The sequence below is a fragment of the Geotrypetes seraphini genome, chromosome 3 (genome assembly GCF_902459505.1).
Source record: "Geotrypetes seraphini chromosome 3, aGeoSer1.1, whole genome shotgun sequence".
Classification (NCBI taxonomy): Eukaryota; Metazoa; Chordata; class Amphibia; order Gymnophiona; family Dermophiidae; genus Geotrypetes; species Geotrypetes seraphini.
In genome coordinates this window covers 114,928,691-114,948,743 of record NC_047086.1, presented here as the reverse complement: position 1 = coordinate 114,948,743, position 20,053 = coordinate 114,928,691, and the positions used below count along the sequence as shown (strand labels likewise).

At 41.7% G+C, this 20,053-nt stretch overlaps 1 protein-coding gene across 3 annotated transcripts in view; it reads right to left on the bottom strand.

Moving 5' to 3' along the window:
• The window catches only part of SUPT3H (SPT3 homolog, SAGA and STAGA complex component), an 827,513-nt gene extending 809,020 nt beyond the window's left edge, over positions 1-18,493 (bottom strand). For all 3 annotated transcript variants that reach the window (XM_033937114.1, XM_033937116.1, XM_033937115.1), the window contains exons 1-2: positions 18,359-18,493; positions 17,684-17,787 (exon numbers count right to left, since the gene is read on the bottom strand). In XM_033937114.1, coding sequence (XP_033793005.1) covers positions 17,684-17,787; positions 18,359-18,436 — 182 coding nt within the window. In that variant the 5' untranslated portion in view covers positions 18,437-18,493. The remainder of the gene's footprint in view (positions 1-17,683; positions 17,788-18,358) is intronic.
• Between the last annotated feature and the right edge of the window lie 1,560 nt (positions 18,494-20,053).

The window sequence follows — 20,053 nt, the reverse complement described above, 5'->3', positions numbered from 1 at the left end:
AAATTTTCAAAAATAACCGAGTTCTTCTAGGAAATTTATGAACCTCCCAAACCTCAAATAAAATTAAACGATGAAATTGATTCTTCCAATTGCCAATAACTAGGCAAATCTTTCTGTAACCAATATTGCAAAATACATTTATAGCCAATCATACATGCATTTTGAAATAGAATACTTCTTCCCTGACCAAAAACCCCATAAGCCGCAGCTTTACCATATATCACCCCCCTCGGAGATTCTACCAATTGACAATTCCATAATGAACCTAAAAATAATAAGATGGCAGACCAGAAAGATTTAATAAGATGACATTTCCACAATGCATGAGATAAAGTATTGGGATCTTTCTCACATTTGATACAAATAGGAGAATTAACTAAACCTGCATGAAATGCCTGTACCTGTGAGAAATATGCCCTATGCAAAACTTATTTCATTTAAAGATCATAAACTATTCAGTGTGACATAGTTTATACAGAATAATAGGGAAAACATTTTCATGGTACTTGTATATAGATACACACATGCATGCATAAATCATAAATATATAGTTTACTGGTGGCCCAAGAGACAATGAATATCAAGGCCTTAAACAAGTATTACACTGGCAGCTCTGAAATATATAAACAGAGACTGTGATAAACGAGGATTTTAGGGCTCACCCAGTCAGTCAGTCTATATAGTATGCAAAAGGAGGTAATTTGAACCAAGTCCGAAGAAAACGTTAGTCTTCCAAAGATCACTATAAAATTCTAATTTAAGAATATTTGTAAAATAAGGGACAAAACCATACAAGAAGTCATAAAAATAAAAGCCTTAATGTGTTTCAGATGCCCCTCTCCCAACAGCTGCTCTCACCACATGCTAAGATGCCAGTTAGCCTAACCATGATCATGGTACTTAAAATCTCTCCCTATGTCCCCCACCCCACCGTGAACTCTGTTCATTGGACAAGTCCCTCTTATTCATATCCTTCTTCCCCATTGCAAACTCCAGATTCCACCCCTTCTATCTTGCTGCACCATTTGCATTGAACAGACTGCCCTAGTCATTATGTCAGGCTTCGTCTCTAGCAGTATTAAAATCCAAGCTAAAAGACCACTTTTTCAAGGCTGCTTTCAACTCCTAACTCCCACTCACCATAAAATTACCTATGGTCATCCTATTATTCTCTCTGTAAGAAACTTCCCAACCCCTATATGCCCTGCCTGTCTGTCCAAATTAGATTGTAAGCTCTTCAAAGCAGGGACCACCTTATATGTCAAATGTATAGCACTGCATACGCCTTTCAGCACTATAGAAATGATTATTACTGTAGTAGTAGTTTATTTGCCTGATTCTCCAGTTTCCTGTGCCACAGACTGTTCCAAATTACGTAGGAAATGAAGCAGAAGATTGAGTCTCAAAGATGGCGGGACACAAGGTTAAAACTGGATCCTATAGCACTTGGCAAAACATACAGCACTTATCTAAGTTTAGAAAAAAGAAAGAACAATGCAATATTTGGTTAATTTGTAAAGTATGTGTTAAGGATAGGAACTAGGCAGAAGTGCTTTTATTCCTAATAGGCATAGTATTCTGCAATCAAAAAAGTATCTCTGGCCACATCTGTAATCATAGTCTTCAACCAGAAAAATACCAAACCTCAAAAAGGAATGCATTGAAAGGTTTTAATGTGGGCCGACCTGGTAATCAGTGGTAAGTGCTATATGCTGCCATATGGAAGACATAACCGATTCCTGGACCAGCCATAGACTGGGATTTTGTGGAAACGGACTGCGGAGGCGAAGGGAATCTCAACTATCACTCAATAGTGACAGTTCAAGACCCAGATTTAGGCTTCGCATTAGCTGAGTTCTAGAAGACTGCAATAACTGAACTGGGGGAGGGGGGGAGAGAGGGCAAAAAGCCCTGAGCAACTTTCATGAGCCTTCATTTATAATGCAGTTTAATGGAAGCAGATTCCAAACAGAGTTAAAACTACACAAGAAAAAGGAATTGCCAAGCTAGGAAAAATTATTAAATATTTTAGTACTTATGTACTTAGAAAGCAGCAAACAGATGTTCACATTAGATAGCCCCGAGCCTTAATTTGTATCTATATCCCATCCCGGTTGTCCCTCCATCCAGGGTTTTGTTTTAGAAACTCAAAATCTCATGGTTATTTTGTGCTGGAACAACACTTATATAGAATATCCCAATGCCCGATTTTCATTCTCGTTCCTTTTTTGAATTCCGTCACCACCTTCAGGAGGGCTTTCTTTGAAAGGTATTTCCCGATGTTGCGCCCGAGTCTGTCGCTCACTGCAGCTTCACGTTATGCATCCTAGTTCTACAACATCTTTTCCTCTGTAACAAGTAGATGATAGCAGATGAAGACCCACACTGTCCATCGAGTCTGCCCAACAAACGGAAGCCCGCACTCGCTATTCTGTGCAGGTTACTGTTATTCATGCTTAAACACTGGCTGGCAATTTGCCATCATGCCAACCACATATAGGTACTGTAGTTAAATATAATGCAGACTTGGAACAATATTTTATAATCCAAGTATTGCTAGCAGTATTTAACTTGCTATCTCAATGTTGTTTTCCCCTCCCCCTTAAGATGCACAGCACCCTTACTCATAGCATATGATAATAAAGCAATATATAGTATGCAGACTCCAATCTTCATCTGTCTTTTGCAGGACACAAACTGTAAAAGGCCATCTGGCACTGGCCTTAGCTCCCTAATTCACACCTGTTTTGCTATTTGTGGGACACAGACTGTGGAAGTCTGTCCACCATTGGTCTTGGTTCCCAACTACCCTTATCCATAATAATACATCAAAAGCCACATTTTGTTTCTGGCCTCCTATTTAAGCAATTCTTGTGTTTATCTCACATATTTTTGAATTCTCTCACAGTTTTTGATTCCACCACCTCTCTTAGAAGGGCATTCTAGGTATCCACTAGCCTCTCTGTGAAAAAGCATTTCCTGACGTTACCCCTAAATCTACCACCCTGCAACCATTCATGTCCTCTAGTTCTATTGCCTCCATGTCACTGGAAGAAGTTTTCATAGTAATACCTTTCAAGCAGAGGTGTACCCATAGGGGAGGCTTTGGGAGCCTGGTTCCCTTCATTTTGGTCTTGGGCCTCCTCCAGTCCTGCTGAATCCCTTTACCTTTGCTGGAGAGGAAGTCAAAACCTCACCAGCCAAATACAGTGCTACTGCTGCCCCCCCCCCCCCCCCCTCCTCGCGCTGATTCCTTAAGGCAGAAGTCAGAGGCTGAAGATACACCGACAATCTTTGCAGAAAGGAAGCGATACAAGGAGTGGAGTAGCAGCACCTGGCACCCTTGCCAGCCAAAGGTATGTAACACGGGGAGAGGAAATGAGGAGAAGAGAGTAATGCGTTGGTCCCCCTGTCCATCTCAGGTACCCCCAGAATTGGAGGGCTGGCTATGCTCCTTCTTTCAAGTACTTAAATGTCTGTATAATATCTGTATAATATTCTCTTTCTTTCTCCTTTCCTCCAGCATATATAGTACATATTCAGGTCTTCCAGTCTCTTCTCATACATCATCACCTTCCTTTGAACTGCCTCAAAATCTTTTTAAGACCTTGGACAGATATGGTCTCAAACAGAACATGGTTGTTCAAAAGGGGCTTCACCAATGACTGGTGCAGGGGGCATCACCAACACCTTTTTTTGATGGTTTATGCCTCTCTATGCAACCTAGCATTCTTCTGGCTATAGCCACCACCTTCCACTTTTGTTTTGTCACCCTGACATTGACACTCCAAGGTCTCTCTCCTGATCCATACATATCAGTCTCTCGCCTCGTAGCATATTCTGCTGTTTTGGATTTTAATACCCCAAGAGCATCACTTTGGCAATTAAAAAATAATGTGAAGTAGTGCAAACAGACCATTTCTCATAATTTTTGTAGATCCTTTCTCATGTTGACTACTCTGTTGCAAATCTTGATGACATCAGCAAAAACCCTTCAGCAATGTTACTGGCAAATATTTTGAATAGAATTGGGCCCAGTACCAATCCCCGAGGCACTCCACTACATACCTTTCCTCCCTCTGAAAAGAGTTTGTTTCTTGTGCATTATTATTTTTTCATGTACTTAATAGCTTATTATATCTCCTTTGTCACTCTTCTCCTCTCAAGTATATATATATACTTATATCCTTAAGTCTCGTGCCTCTTTAGTACAGGGCCCACACTACTTCGGTTTTTAGAACAGCCCTAGCCTCTGCATATTCTTAATGAAGCACAGCCAGAGATGTGGATACCTACCTTTTTAGGCCTAACCAGCAGAAAAGAGCAGGACAGGGAGCTGTAGGTAAGAGTTCTCGCCTCCTCTCCCCTGACTGCGTGTCCTATGCACATACTCTCTCTCTCTTTCTCACTATGTTCTTCACTCCATTCTCTCACAACCCTGCCCTCAGTAATATTGTGATGGGAAGGAAATTGGAGGGCCAGTCCTACCATTAAGCAACTACCATTGTTTTTCCACACATGGCCCCCCCTCTTAAGCCCCTACTGGTTTTTTGGGCAAATGAGGGTCCCCATCTCCTACAAGCTGCTCAAGCAAAATAAGCAGACTAGATGTATTTTTTTTTGCTGTAGTACCAGTAAATAAGGTTTCAAAACTAAAGAACACAAAGTAAAACGAGCACACAACACTCTAGACATCTATGCAACACTTGCACTCACTTCAACTTATAGCCAGAAATTCTCCACTGCTGCCAAGTTCCACAGTCAGACAGCCAGAATAGTCCAAGCAAAAGAAAAATCAATTTATTCTAGCTTCAGGCTGTCTCCCTTTAACAAGATTCACAAAATGTGCCCTTGCATTTGGAGTCCAAAAGCTTTTGGTTTAAGTCTTCAGCAGATTCTTCTTGTGAAACTGTAAGCATTTCATATTTTCATCGTTTTAGCTTTTAAGTGCCTGAGACAGGCTCCTTTTCTACACTACATTGCCAAATTCACCCAAATTGTATTTTGAAATGCCAGCTTAATTTTACATATAAAAAATTTAGGGTATTTTTTTTTTTAAAGAGTGAAAGCCTAGTGGCCACATCATGTGTCTGCTACCTCTTCACCAAGGAAATAGACCCAAGAGATTTCAACACAGTTTGGCCAGTTGTGCATTGTCAGTGGTCTCACCCTACCAGTCAAATTGCAAAGGTATCTCATCAGCAGTAGCTATATTATGAGAAGCAACTGGTAGCCTTGCAATAGGGGACATACTTTATCAACACCATTACCTAGCCTAAATCTCTCTGCTCGTGCATTTGTTTGTGGCCCCTTACTAGATCAGATGGAAAAGTGCAGAGTGCACAATACTTATAATGGCACCAAGACAGGAGCAGCAGAGTGCAACTGGAGAAGAACAGTAGATATCTAAAAACAGAAAAGACTGCACAACAAGGTGACAAAACCAAAAATAAAATAGATGCTTTCTCATGCAAAACAGCAGGAGATATACTCAGGCAAGAGAGAAAAAAAAGCTAAGTACATATAAGAAATGGTTTTGTTGGTAGAGAGGCAAGGTACAGTACAAAAGCACTTGTATGGCACCTTGCTAACATAGTGCTTGGACAAATTGAACATGCATATGCTAATCGTAAAGGGCAATTCTATAATCTAGGTGCCCACATTTGCAGGAGTAAATATCTCAAATAGCAGCACAGAGCATAAGAACTACTCTGCAAATACTCACTTGACTTATCAGCATGTATGCAAGAGGGGAAAACATAGGGATGGAGCATCAATGGGACATGAGTGGACCTCCCACTTATGTGTATAACTTACATGCACCCTTGCCTCATTTAGTCACCTAAAATTATGCCAGGTCAATGTCCAGCATACAGTACTGTACAGTGAAAGATTAGAGAAACTGGGCCTCTTCTCCCTCGAACAGAGGAGATTGAGAGGGGACATGATCGAAACATTCAAGGTACTGAAGGGAATAGACTTAATAGATAAGGACAAGTTGTTCACCCTCTCCAAGGTAGGGAGAACAAGAGGACACTCTCTAAAATTGAAAGGAGATAGATTCCGTACGAACATAAGGAAGTTCTTCTTCACCCAGAGAGTGGTGGAAAACTGGAACGCTCTTCCGGAGTCTATCGTAGGGGAAAACACCCTGCAGGGATTCAAGACAAAGTTACAAATGTTTCTGCTGAACCAGAACGTACGCAGGTAGGGCTAGTCTCAGTTAGGGCGCTGGTCTTTGACCAAAGGGTCGCCGCGTGAGCGGTCTGCTGGGCATGATGGACCACTGGTCTGACCCAACAGCAGCAATTCTTATGTACCTGCGAGTACCTAAAACTGGGTTACATTAGTATCTTATAGTGGAACCTAGGCACCCATGTTCCATTACAGAAATCGGCTTCCCCCACATGATCTCATGACACCTAAATGGAAGTGCCCAGTTGTAGAACTGCCAACACAATGGGCACACAGCATTCACAAAATAGACTGGTGCTCTTCATTTACTTATCTTTTTATAAAAAACGAACGCCATACTTGCATTTATCAGAGAAAAAACAGAGACCAATTAGAATCTTTAAAAGTTAAAATATTTCATTCAAAAAGCTGGCAAAGCCAAAATGCTGCACAAATCACTATATACGCTCAGCATTTTCTTCTCTATACCTGGAGCACAGTATACACTAAAATAATTTTCACACCCTAACCACACTTTAAAAACACAAACACACACTTGTACCAATGACATCTATGAATATCTTCTCTACATGCTCACAAGGCAATGGGAGACAAGGGGCACAGAAACAAGCTCTGACATCAAAGACATTAATGTAAACATTATCTAACTGCCCTGAAGGTTTTTCACAGTCACTAAACTAATCAATAGACTGGTATCTGAACATCACATTTCCACAATTTGCAATCCAGTCATATACTCAATTCAACAGTGATATTTTTTTTCTCAATAGGATAAGATAAGGGCTGTGATTGCAGGCATTATATACCCTGACAGCTGTCCGAAGATCCTATTGAGAAAATGTATCACTGTTGAATTGAGTATATGACTGGATTGCAGATTGTGGAAACGAGATGCTGAAGGTTTTCCAACATTTTGCATCTATGGGGGTAAATGGTTAGCACTTCTGGCTTTTTATTTTACCAATGAACATGTTGAGGGAGCACTTTACCCCACATGCTTTTTGAGTCAGCAACTACTCAAGACCTAGGTCTCCCAAGAGTTGCAGAATGCTTGAAAACAAAAGTCCAAGCACCTCATCAGCTTATTTGGTTTTTAATTACTCACTGTTCCAAACCTAAGCCAAGTTCCATTTCAGCCCTGTCTCAATCTAAGCACTAGATTTACATAAGTTCACTACCACATGTTATTATCTTTAGTACATACTTTGAATAAATAGGTCCCATGTGTTAATAAATGGTAGCACCTTTTAGTATATCCAACCTCAAACCTGTATCCAAGGACACAGAATGTAAAGCAACTTGCCAAAGTCATAAGGAGTGTTGGTGAGATAACTAGAACTTGAGCCCTGGCTTTCCTGGTTCTTAAACTAAACAAAATTGTGGATCCAACAGAGTTAATCTGCTGCTCTAAGCACTTGACTACTCCTACATGCCAAACAGATAAGGTAATTTGGGTATTTGGGAGTGGGCCATGTAGTCTATTGATTCCTGGATGAGAGAAAAACATTCCAAGAATCAAACTTGCTGCCCAATACTGCATCTGACTATAGAAACCTAAGAGACAAAAGCACAAGTTAAGCGTCACAGAGAATCAGTCAGAATAGTGCTGACAAACTTCTTGCTCTTAATGAAACACAGAGCACTACACCATGGTAGTACACATCTCATCTGACGGACAGGCAAATCTTTCATCACTTCAGTGTCTTTTAAAAACTCCATACATCACAATCAAGGTATAACAATTCTACTGAATGAATTACCACTGCAAAACTAGAAGCTGTTCCGTAACTGAGTCCATCTGCTCACATGAAAGAGCAGCCTGCCAGAAGCTGTAGAAGTTTAGAGAAGAAAAAAAAAAAAAGCATCTAGCACAGAACTGAATCTAAAGTAGCACAGAAAGCACCACTTTTCAATGTGTAAATTTGCTGGCTATATATATTTCTTGCAAGGATTCTTCTCAGGGTGTACTGCAGAGAGAAACCTATGAAAGTATTCACGGAAAACCAGAAATGTACAGTGGTATCACCACCAAAGCAGTACTGACCTCTATGCAGTCACATTTTCACCTACTATTGTAAGCTTTTCTGAGCTCGTTAGGGAGAATGGGATTGAAAACGAAAGAAATAATATTGTATTTTGCTAAATGTTCAAAATCAAGATGGTTAGCCTCTTAAAGAAAAAAATTTTCAAATTATGTCCATGAATAAAGCAGTACTTTACTCAAAGAAAGAGACTTTTTAAAGCTGCCTGCCCAATATGCAGTTAAAAGTTATGTGCATAGAGCCTGTATGTGCCAAAGTTTACCTGAACTGAGCACAGCATTTCTGGGAGTGAGACTGAGGAGGGATCTGCGTTTACATGCATACTTTTAAAGACCTTTTACAAAGGTGTGTTAGGGCCTTAACGCGCGGAACAGCTCGAACTAAAATGCCACACGCGCTAGCCGCTGCCGCCTCCTCTTGAGCAGGCGGTAATTTTTCAGCTAGCGCATGCTAATCCGGTGCATGCGCTAAAAACGCTAGCGCATCTTTGTAAAAGAAGCCCTAAGCCACATACACAAAACCTAAATCTAAAAATCTGTGCACGTCTTGAGAGGGAGTATAAATATGTATCATTTCCCTGGTTGGATTTTAAAAGTGGACATACATGCATTCTTTCACTTTGAAAAGGTTAAATTCAGTAAAAGCATGCATGCAGTTTTTGAATTATATTTTATGTGTATGGCCTTGGGTGAATCTCTTCATACGAACTAAATAGTTAATAAATCCCAAAGAATAAATGTAGTTTTTCAGGCATGCAGAGTTTTAAAATTACTCCTAAAGCCCTCAACCTACTAAAATGTTGGTGACTCATTTGCGTTAGCGGCGACACAGTTCAAGGAAGAGACTTCATACAACATAACATAACATACAACATAACCTACCATATATAACATAACATACAACATACCATGAATAACATAACATTGTGCTTATTGCCCGCATAACCAGAAGTTCAACACGGTTTACAAAATGTTATAAAAGTAAACATGTTACATGAAATAAAATGATTCATTAAACAGTCAAATATTTAGAAAAATGATAGGTCTTCAATTGTTTTCTAAAAATGGCCATAGGACAACTGACTACTTTCCTGAAAGAATTAAGTTAAATGTACTGATTTAGAGCCCACCACTTTCAGTTGATAAAGTTAATAAGGTTTTGTATTTACATAAATTTGTTACACCCCAAAATGTCTTTGGAGTACTCATGGTGCACAACTGCAACTGATTTTAAAAACACCACCATCCTGTCTACCTTTGAAATAGAAAGAAACACCATTTCTCTATCTCCACATCTATAAAAGGGCTGAATTAGCATTACTTTAAAACTTGTGACTAATGATAGCCATAAAGGCCTCAGCCCCAACTCCTGCAAACTATGGCTTTACTCATGAATTTTAAACTTATTTTGTATGTGCCACCATATGTATTTCTATACAATTAAAGAAAGAAAACAATAAAACAAACTGATTGAATTTTTAGATGGCTTTCAACTACGTATATTAAGTGCCACAACTTGATCTTGAACTCACAGTACTAAAACCTTGCTAATTTTCTTGGCATCAACAGTTGAGAATGTACTGGGGAGGGGGATCAAATAATGTTGCTTCAATTTGACATTTCCGTGGCATTCAAAACAGTAGATCATGATCTGTTGCTGAAGAAATTATCTTGTAGTTTGTTTAGCTGTTTCTGTTAAAAAAAAAAAAATAAATAAAACAGGCAGTACCAGGTAGTGCTGCCCGATTCACGATTCGAATCGGTTCACCGATTCACTTCGGGTGAATCGATTCAAATCGATTTAAAACACCCAAAAATCAGCTTCCCGAGTTGGAACCTCCCCCCTCGCCCCCTAAAACAGGAGCGGCAGCGCTGCTCTTGCTGGCCGGCCGCTGCCGCACCTGCTTTAGAGGGAGAGGAGGGAGGGTCAGTAGGGAAGTGGTACTGTCGGTTCTCCCCCCTGGCGTCTGGTTCCCCCCCTGGAGTCCAATTTCCCATCCTGGTGTCCAGCTTCCCCCCTGGACTCCCCGCACTGTTTACCTTATAGGTGAAGCCTGCAGAGCAGATCGCGGTACCAGTGTCTTTGCAAACTGCTTCGAGGCTGTTTCCTCCGCTGCGATCCCGCCTCTGATGTCAGAGGAGGGGCGGGACTGCAGCAGAGGAAACAGCTCAAAGCAGTTTGCAAAGACACTAGTACCGCGATCTGCTCTGCAGGCTTCACCTATAAGGTAAACGGTGCGGGGATGCCAGGGGGAACACGGAGGCCTTCCGGGGGGTGTGCGCAGTCCTTCAGGATGGGACAGGCCTTCAGAGGCACAGGCCTTGGGGGGGTCCAGGCCTTCAAGGGGGGGTGCAGACCTTCAAGGGGAGGACAGGCCTTCAGAGGAGGGGGGACCTAGTGTAGAAGTACACGGAGGGAGGGAGGGAAGGGGGGTTTCGAAGAGACATGCATATGCCGGACTTTGGGGGAGAAGAAATAATGGGTCTAAAAATAGAGGAGATGGAGAGAGATGATGGACAATGGGATTTAGGGAGAGAAGGAACAGAAAGGGAGAGAAGTTGGACACAAGGCATGGTGTGGAGGGGGGCATAGAGATTCTGGATAGGAGGGTAGTTGGGAAATAAAGGGAGAGATGGTGGACCATGGGGTGGTGGGGAAGGAGGGAGAGATGCTGGATGAAAGGGTAGTTAAGAAAAGGCGGATCTGTAGATGGAGACGAAAAAAAAGAAAGATGCCAGACCTCCGGGGGAGGGAAGGGAAATGGAAGGGGAGGACGGAGATGGCAGATAGATGGTTAGCACAGAGAAAGAAGAAAGAAGGAGACCCTGGCAAGCAAGTTATCGGAAGATAACCAGAACCTGGGACCAACAAGATTTGAATAATGATTAGACAACAAAAAGTAGAAAAACTAATTTTATTTTCTGTTTTGTGATTACAATATGTCAGATTTGAAACGTGTATCCTGACAGAGCTGGTGTTAAGAACATAAGAACCGCAAACGTGAGCTAGAATTTAATGGAGAGAGGAAAAGTCTTTTTTGTTTATTTTGTTTAGAAGGAAAAGGGGGTGAAGAGGCTATATAATAAACCCACCAGGATGTTTGAAAAAAACACCCAATTTGGCAGGAAAATCGAATCGAAAAACCAATTCAATAGGTCGAATCGAAATTTTTTTTCCTGAATCGGGCAGCAATAGTACCAGGTACTTAAAGATGATTCAACCTTCAAATTTTGGTGTTTTTCCATGCGGGATCCCACAGGAGTCACCTATCTTGCTATTGCTTTATAATCATTTCATGTCCTGTCTGTCTGATGTATGTTTGGATTTATGCAAGACTCTTTCTTCATGTGCAAATATTTTTCTTTTGGTAGCAAAAAAAAAAAAAAATACAGCAAACAGGATGCTGGGAATTATTTTTTTTAAAAAAGGGGGGATGGTTAACAAGACTAAAAATGTCATAATGCCCCTGTATCGCTCCATGGTGCGACCTCATTTGGAGTATTGCGTTCAATTCTGGTCTCCTTATCTCAAGAAAGATATAGTGGCGCTAGAATAGGTTCAAAGAAGAGCGACCAAGATGGTAAAGGGGATGGAACTCATTTCGTATGAGGAAAGACTAAAACGGTTACGGCTCTTCAGCTTGGAAAAGAGATGGCTGAGGAGAGGTATGATTGAAGTCTACAAAATCCTGAGTGGAGTAGAACGGGTACAAGTGGGTCGATTTTTCGCTCCATCAAAAATTACAAAGACTAGGAGATATTCGATGAAGTTACACAGAAATACTTTTAAAACCAATAGGAGGAATTTTTTTTTTCACTCAGAGAATAGTTAAGCTCTGGAACGCGTTGCCAGAGGATGTGGTAAGAGCGGATAGCATAGCTGGTTTTAAGAAAGATTTGGACAAGTTCCTGGATGGAAAGTCCATAGTCTGTTATTGAGAAAGACATGGGGGAAGCCACTCCTTGCCCTGTATTGGTAGCATGGAATATTGCTACACCTTGGGTTTTGGCCAGGTGCTAGTGACCTTGATTGGCCACCGTGAGAACGGGCTATTGGGCTTGATGGACCATGGTTCTGACCCAGTAAGGATATTCTTATGTTTTTAACTGATATGACTTTGCCCTATACTCTGAAAACCAATGGTATCAATAAGATTAAGATTTGGGTATTGCCTCAACACCTACAATTGAATACTGACAAAAGCAAAGTTAATTTGGTTTGGCCTAAAGCCTGACATGCTTCAGGACTCTTATATCAGTCGGTGATAAGCTTTTCTTAAAGGCAGATAGGTCTTCCAGAGTACTAGGAATTATATTGGATTCTTGAATATACAATTGCAAGTTAATAAACTAATTAAAAAAATGTTTTCATACTTAAAGTAACTGTATGGTTCGCTCTTTTTTATATTAACCATTTCAGGGTTCTGGTTCAGTTGCTCACTCTCTCTCACTTAGATTATTGCAATTCCTAGTACATTGTACATTCCTAGTACATAGTTAAACTGACTTCAAAGTTTATTGCACAATACTGATGCTAAACTTATTGTTGATTTAATTGTGTTGGTGGAGGATTTTCACCATAGTCACTTCTCAAATTAATTCAGTTGATTGGAGTTGCCAGACATGGATGTAATAAAAACAAGCAGTCTAATTCTGGTTGTTCCATCTGTAAAAAAACATTCACTCAGTCTTTATATGACAAATTATTTTTTGTTGTTGGTAAAGCTTTGGGATTCTTTACCATATTCTGTACATCAAAATGATGGATTTACACTTCTGAAAAGTTAAGGCAAATTTTTTATGAAATTCCTTAAAATTGTGACAGCTAACAACATGACTTACTGTAGCTACATGTTGGTTTTGCCTTATTACCCACTTTGAACCTTTGCGAATTAGGTGGAATATAAGTACACACAGAACTTCCATCTTTGGCTGTTCATAGAATTGTTATTAGAAGATTTATAGTTATTCCTCCTTCCAGTCATGACAAGAAAAGCAAATAATATTGATTTTTTTTTTGGCTCATAATGTTCTGAGAGAAAATATCTAATCATCACACTTGGGAAAAAAATTGGGGGGGGAGGGGGCACAGGTAATATTATCTTCAATACTGTAATCTGAAGATATTATGGCTATTGCTCAAAAAGGTCAGTTTTTATGCTTGTGTTGTCTACTTTAATTCTGTATGCATTATTGTTATTGGTCTAAAACTATGATAGCCAGGCTATAAATTGTATTAACAACTAAAGTGCTGCTCCACTACCCCAATCAGCATTACAGAACAGTAAGAAAGACTGATAGTATGCCCAGATGCAAAGGAGATAATATCCCAGAACAGAACTCTGGCAGCTTCTCATTTTGCAAAGTATGCCTTTAGACAATCAAAAGCAAGAAAGATTCCCAGCATACCATTACATTGAAAGAAAAACACCCAAAATAGTGTGCCAAAAGCTCTGTGCTGCAGTATCGAAGCACCATCAATAAAGCAGAAACCAATAGTACACCATGGGTCTCCAAGCACATAGGGCAAATGTTACATTTGCAACTCCCCCTCCCTCCCCCCACTGCCACATCACAAAGACCCTGGGCTTCTATTTATGGTCTTTCGGCTCCTCCTCCAACACCTCCATGAACTTGGGTCCATGGCCCCCTCCCAATACCACTGGCAGATGGAGAGAAGAGCAGTCAACACAGCACTTTAGGGAAAGAAAAGTTACATTTTTATCAGCACTGGCCCCATTGAAAATCCACAATGGGCTGAAACATTGGCAAGCATAAATTTTTCTTGCTTGCACCAATTCATTGGCCCGATAAGTGCTTCTACTCTAGTTCTGAATACTACTTATACAAAAAGTAAAGGAGATTCTACACAGGACAACAATGTTACATGACCCCAAATCTGAGTATTATGTGGAGAGACTTAGGGGCTGTTTCACTAAACTTAGGGGCCTTTTCACTAAGCTGCACTAGGTACTAACACAAAAAAATGGACTACCACAGAACACACAGCTACACTGCTTAGTGGTTTTGAAATGTGCAAGCGCTGACCGTGTGCAAAAATTTTTTGAGGGGGCATATTAGGAGTGGAGAGTGAGCATTCCTGTGCTAATTACTGCACGCTACCTGGTAACTGCACCGATAACACAGAAGCCTTTACTACCTACAAAACAGGATGTAGTAAATGTTCCTGCAGCAATGTTTAAAAATGGCCACATGCAATATTAGTGCACAGCTATTTAAAAAAAAAAAAAAAAAACCCCCAACAGAAAATACGGGTCTTTACAGCATGGTAAAATATGGTCTTAGCGCAGGGTAAAGACCCGCATAACTGCATGCTAAGGCCTATTTTTACCTGAGCTTAGTAAAAAGACTCCTTGGCTTTGTAAATCTACAAAGAAGCTTAGAAAACAAGAGCTACAATAAAAACACACAACTACAGAGCAAGCTTCAATGGGATGGGAGGCAACCATACAATGAAAATATCAAGGGGTTATCTTATGTAGTCCAAAAACAGTAAAGCTCAAAAAGAAAGTGAAGAAAAAACTCTTTTTTCATCGAGTATTGCGACAATAATACACTTCAAAGGTCTTCCAGTGAAGGTTATAGGAACAAAATGCAAAATTCAAGCCAAACACAGAAGGACCTCTGCAGCAGACAAGGGTGGGAGGTAATCCGTGAATAAAACCTGCGACAGGACAGTAGGCAGGTAGAAAGAAAGCAAACTCCATGCTTTACTCAAAGGGCTCCTTTTACAAAGGCGCGCTAGGGCCTTAACGCACGACGCGCTAAATTTCCCTGCGCGTTAGCCGCTTTTGAGCAGGCGGTAAATTTTCGGCTAGCGCACACTAATCCAGTTCATGCGTTAAAAACGCTAGCGCACCTTTGTAAAAGGAGCCCAAAATGTCAGCTTCTATGCCCCAGGAGGTCTCTAAAACCATTTTTTCAGCAGATTTCTATTCTGAAAAGCTCTTAAAAAGCAAAGGTACAATTTTGTTCTATTATACCAGTATCTTTCATGTACACCTAATAAAAACAAAATGTTAGTCAATTCTTTTTATAATCTCGCCAAACCGCCAAGATTAAGGGGGGGGAAATCAAAGGGCTTTTAGCGCCCTTTGATGAATTACCCTTAAGAACTTTTAATGTGTCAATCACATCAAACTATGTAAAAACCCTACAGACTTTTTAGCTTGCAACTTCATCAGTGGTATGAAACAAGGAAAACAAAAAAAAAACTGGACACTAGGATCCTTCCTCCCTTCCCTCAAAAGAGAAATGTGTACTTATTTAGTAATCCAGGGGTAAACCTTTCTGTGATACTCTTAGGGCTCCTTTTACAAAGGTGCGTTAGGGCCTTAATGCGCAGAATAGCGCGCGCTAAAATGCCCTACGCACTAGACACTACCGCCTCCTCTTGAGCAGGCAGTAGTTTTTCGGTTAGCGCACACAATAGCATGTGCTAATCCGATGCGTGCGCTAAAAACACTAGCGCACCTTTGTAAAAGGAACCCTTAGTCTGCTAGGTCTGTCTTCAGTACTGGAAGGAAGTTTTCCCCACAGGGTCCCACTGGTCCACATATACTCCTTCCTGCAGTTTGAAAACAAAACCACTCACTGGGTAGACACTACCACAGAGAGCTAATATTAAATTCAAGGCCTCAATTTTTTATTTTTTTTTTGCTAACTCTGGCCCCTTCTCCCTTTTACTACAGGAAAAAGGGGGAGGAGGCACTAGGAAAAATGTGTTTGCAGGAAGCAGTAAGCTTTCAGGAAGCATTACGCATTTCTTTGTTTGCAAGAGTTCATGCATGCGTACCTCCCACTCACTGGAAGAACTAAATCTGTAGCAAGTGGGAGGCTGAAGAGGGATCATAGAATGACAGCATCATCTCAGCCCAGTTTCTGAATGGCAACTAGGAAGGCGGAAACCAGAGCTCCACTTAGAAACTGAATTCAGGAAAAAAAAAAAAATCAGTGACTGCTTCTGACTGGTCACTGAGAAGGCGTGAAAGCTGCCACAGCCTACAAGCCTTGCATGTTCTCAGAGATCATGTTTATTCTGGAACTGGAGTTCTGGTTTTTCCATCCCCCATTCTTAAAAAAAATAAATAAAAAGAACAAAACAAGGAAAGCTTATTATTCCTCTTCCTAACCCACTAGTTTATATCTTTAAGGAGACCAAGAGAGAATGTTGCCTCTAAACATCGCTCTAGTGCTGTGGTTCACTTATTATAACACTCTTCTGACCAGAAGCCTGACCTCTGAAAGTCAGCTGCTTTTACAGTTGTGGCTGACATCACAAAGCAGCACTCTGATAGCTTTCTGAAAGCAAACACAGAGATTTTGGAGTGCTCAGACTATTTTAAGATGAACAGTATTTGAATTCACTATGTAATGAATGCGCTCTCAACCTAGACATATTTATAAATGTCCACTCTGGTCTTACGCACCATAAGCACCAACATTTCAAAATGATTGGGGTGCCATACACAATGCAAACTACATGCTCCTCCTAGTTTTCAAAATTAGGACTTCCCATTTCTTCGCCTTTCTAGACAAATATCTAACCCCTCATATCCCTGCTAGGGCCCTTAGATCTACTAATCAGAGCTTACTGACAGTCCCCTCAATTAAGGACTTATACTATACTAGAAATACTATATTTTCCACTGTCGCGCCCTCGCTTTGGAATTCAATGCCACCTCACCTCCGTGCTGAAAATTCCCTAAACAAGTTTAAAACACACCTTAAAACATTTCTATTCAAAGACGGCTATCTAAACTCCAACCGAAAACCCGAAAAAACAAAAACTAATAAACAGAGAAACACTTTTAAGAAGCAACATTCCCCTCTCCCTTTTGTTTTACCCTTCCCTTTCTTCCCTTCCTTTTTATTCATTTACATAATGTAATTAACAACCTCCCTTTCCCCCTCCCTTCTCTCATTACCCACTTGTCTCAATTGTATGTCTTTATCTTGTCATTTACTTCCCCATTTTTTTTTCTTAACTATTTATGCAATTTTAAATATCTTACTTTTTTATTTTTATTATTGTAAACCGACCAGATACTTGTGATGATCAGTATATCAAATTACAAATAAACTTGAAACTTGAACAAAGTGAAGGAGCTGGCACCCACAGAGTTCGATCCCATAATTCTACCTTACTTTTCAACATTCTGCTTTCTACCGTAGCAAACAGCTGTGCCTCACTGGTCTGTTTTACAAGTCATTTCATATTCCCAGCATAAATGTCCAGAATCATCACCTACATCACACTAAATTTTTCCAGCTTCAACTAAAATTTAAACTGCAACCTAATCCCTCTCATTTCATCATTTTTTCTGAAGTTATTATTCAGAAAAGTCTCCTTGAAACCCACAACCTTTCTGAAGTGAATATATTCAAGAGCATGCAATCCACCTTGTCCTGTAATACAACACTTACATCATGCTTTGGATTTCAGGGACAAAGCTGGTAGCCTTGGCTGCCCCTCTCCCACCACTCCCTGAGGCCAGAACTGACATCGGGCTGACTGCAGCACTACTCATCTGGTCATATAAAAGAAAAACAAAATACATACAGTCAGGAGAGACACTAATTGTATATAAACATTTTTTAAGACAGCATTGTGTCTTCCACTGTTTTCCGAATAATAATGCCTAAATATTTTATACCCTCTTCCTTGCAAAGGAAAGGGAATGAATCAAATATTCCTTTTGTACAGTGCACATTTAACGGAAGAACCTCCGATTTGCTCCAATTTATTTTGTATCCAGATAATTTACCAAATTGGTCTATCAATTCCAGTAAAAGTCTCAGTGTGCATTTTAGGGGAGGCACTGAGAGCTATGTTTCACAACCTTTTCAGCTTTGGAACAGGGATTCACTGGGGCAGTTAGGCCTAAGCGGGACAGTGTTCTCCCTAGCGTGTTTCAGCCGGGCGCACCGTCCAGCTACTTTAAGTGAGCGCCCGGCTGTCATTTTGCATATGCAGAGACCGCGCCGGACCGGTTCCGGGATCTGACATCGGACTCGCGACTCGGCGGTGGTTCGCGCATGAATTGTCAAGCGCCTGCTTCTTTCTGTTTGCCTGCACCCCGTACTTGAAGGTGAACAGACCTTTCCTGCCTGAACCACATCTTCAGCAGCACTTAATTCAGCACACAAACTTCGGATGATGCCTGTTCTTCCGCACATGCTCAGATCAGGTCTAACTGAGCATGAGCAGAAGAACCAGCATTAGCGACCAAAGCAAGCTTGCTGAATTAAGTGCTACAGCGCTGCTACAAGGATTTTCCATGAATCATTCCACTGCTCACGGTGGAGTACGGGCGGGGAAGGGGTAGTTTGCATAGCGCGCCAAGGGGTTGTATTTCGATTGGTCCAACGCCTTGGCGCGCTATGCAAATTACCCCTTTCCCGCCCCTACTCCTCACCGTGAGCAGGGTAGGGTAATTTGCATAGTGAGGGACGAGACAGAAAGTTTTGGGCGGGTTAGGTTGATGGTACTTCCCTCTGTGCTTTCAGCAGGGTATTTTTGGAGAGAAAAAAAAAGTTGTAAGCTCTTTCAAGCAGAGACTATTTTCTTACTTTTAACTCTGTGAAGCCTGGTTTGTCTGGTAGACCTATAGAAATATTTAATAGTAGTAGGTCCTCCAGAAAGGGGGGGAGGGAGTCCAGGGCCAGACTTGGCTGTGCTTTTCCCTCTTTGTGACTCTGCAGTGCTGCATACATCTGAGAGCACTATAGCAGTGGCGTACCGCGGAGGGGGGCGGTCCGCCCCAAGTGCACGCTCCAAGGGGGTGCACAGCCGGCCAGATGCGGAACCTCCCGCGCTGCTTCAAACGGCACTTCAGCCGGCTGCCGTACTTAGAGTAGAGTCGGCAGCCGAGCTGAAGTGATGAAGGTCCCACGATGACTGGGAAAAGATAAGTGACGTTGAGGGGGGGGGACCAGCAGCCACAGTCATCGTGGGATCTTGCCGCAACTAACTGTGTCTGCCGGCCCAGTCCCCTCCGACATCACTTACCTCTTCCATCCGAGGAGAAGCAGTCATCGCGGGACCTTTGGGATGCAGAAAGAAAGGAGGTCAGAGTAGTAGGGAATCATGCTGATGGGTGACAAAGGGGGGTCAGGGTAGTAGGGAATCATGCTGAAGGGTGACAAAGGGGGGTCAGGGTGGTAGGGAATCATGCTGAAGGGTGACAGGGGGGATCAGGGTGGTATGGAATCATGCTGAAGGGTGACAAAGGGGGGTCAGGGTGGTAGGGAATCATGCTGAAGGGTGACAAAGGGGAGTCAGGGTGGTAGGGAATCATGCTGAAGGGTGGCAAAGGGGGGTCAGGGTGGTGTGGAATCATGGTGAAGGGTGACGGGGTCAGGGTGGTATGGAATCATGGTGAAGGGAGAGAAAGGGGGTCAGGGTGGTATGGATGCGTGGTGGAGGGAGAGGAAAGGGCAGATGCTGATGGAATGTAGGGAAAGAGACATAAGGGGGAACGATACTGCATGGAATTGGGTTGTAGGGAGCGAAATGGGGCAGATGCTGATGGAAGTGGGGGGAAAGAGAGATAAGGGGCAAATGATGGAAGTGGGGAGAGAGAAGAGGGCAGATGATGGAAGGAGCAGGGAAAGAGAGAGAAGGGGCAGATGATGGAAGTGGAGAGAAGGAGAGAGAAGAGGGCAGATGATGGAAGTGGGGGGAAAAGAGAGAGAAGGGGCAGATGATGGAAGTGGGGAGAGAGAAAAGGGAAAATGATGGAAGGAGGGGATAAATAAAAGGAGGGCACATGAAGGGGGAAAAGGATTGAGTTA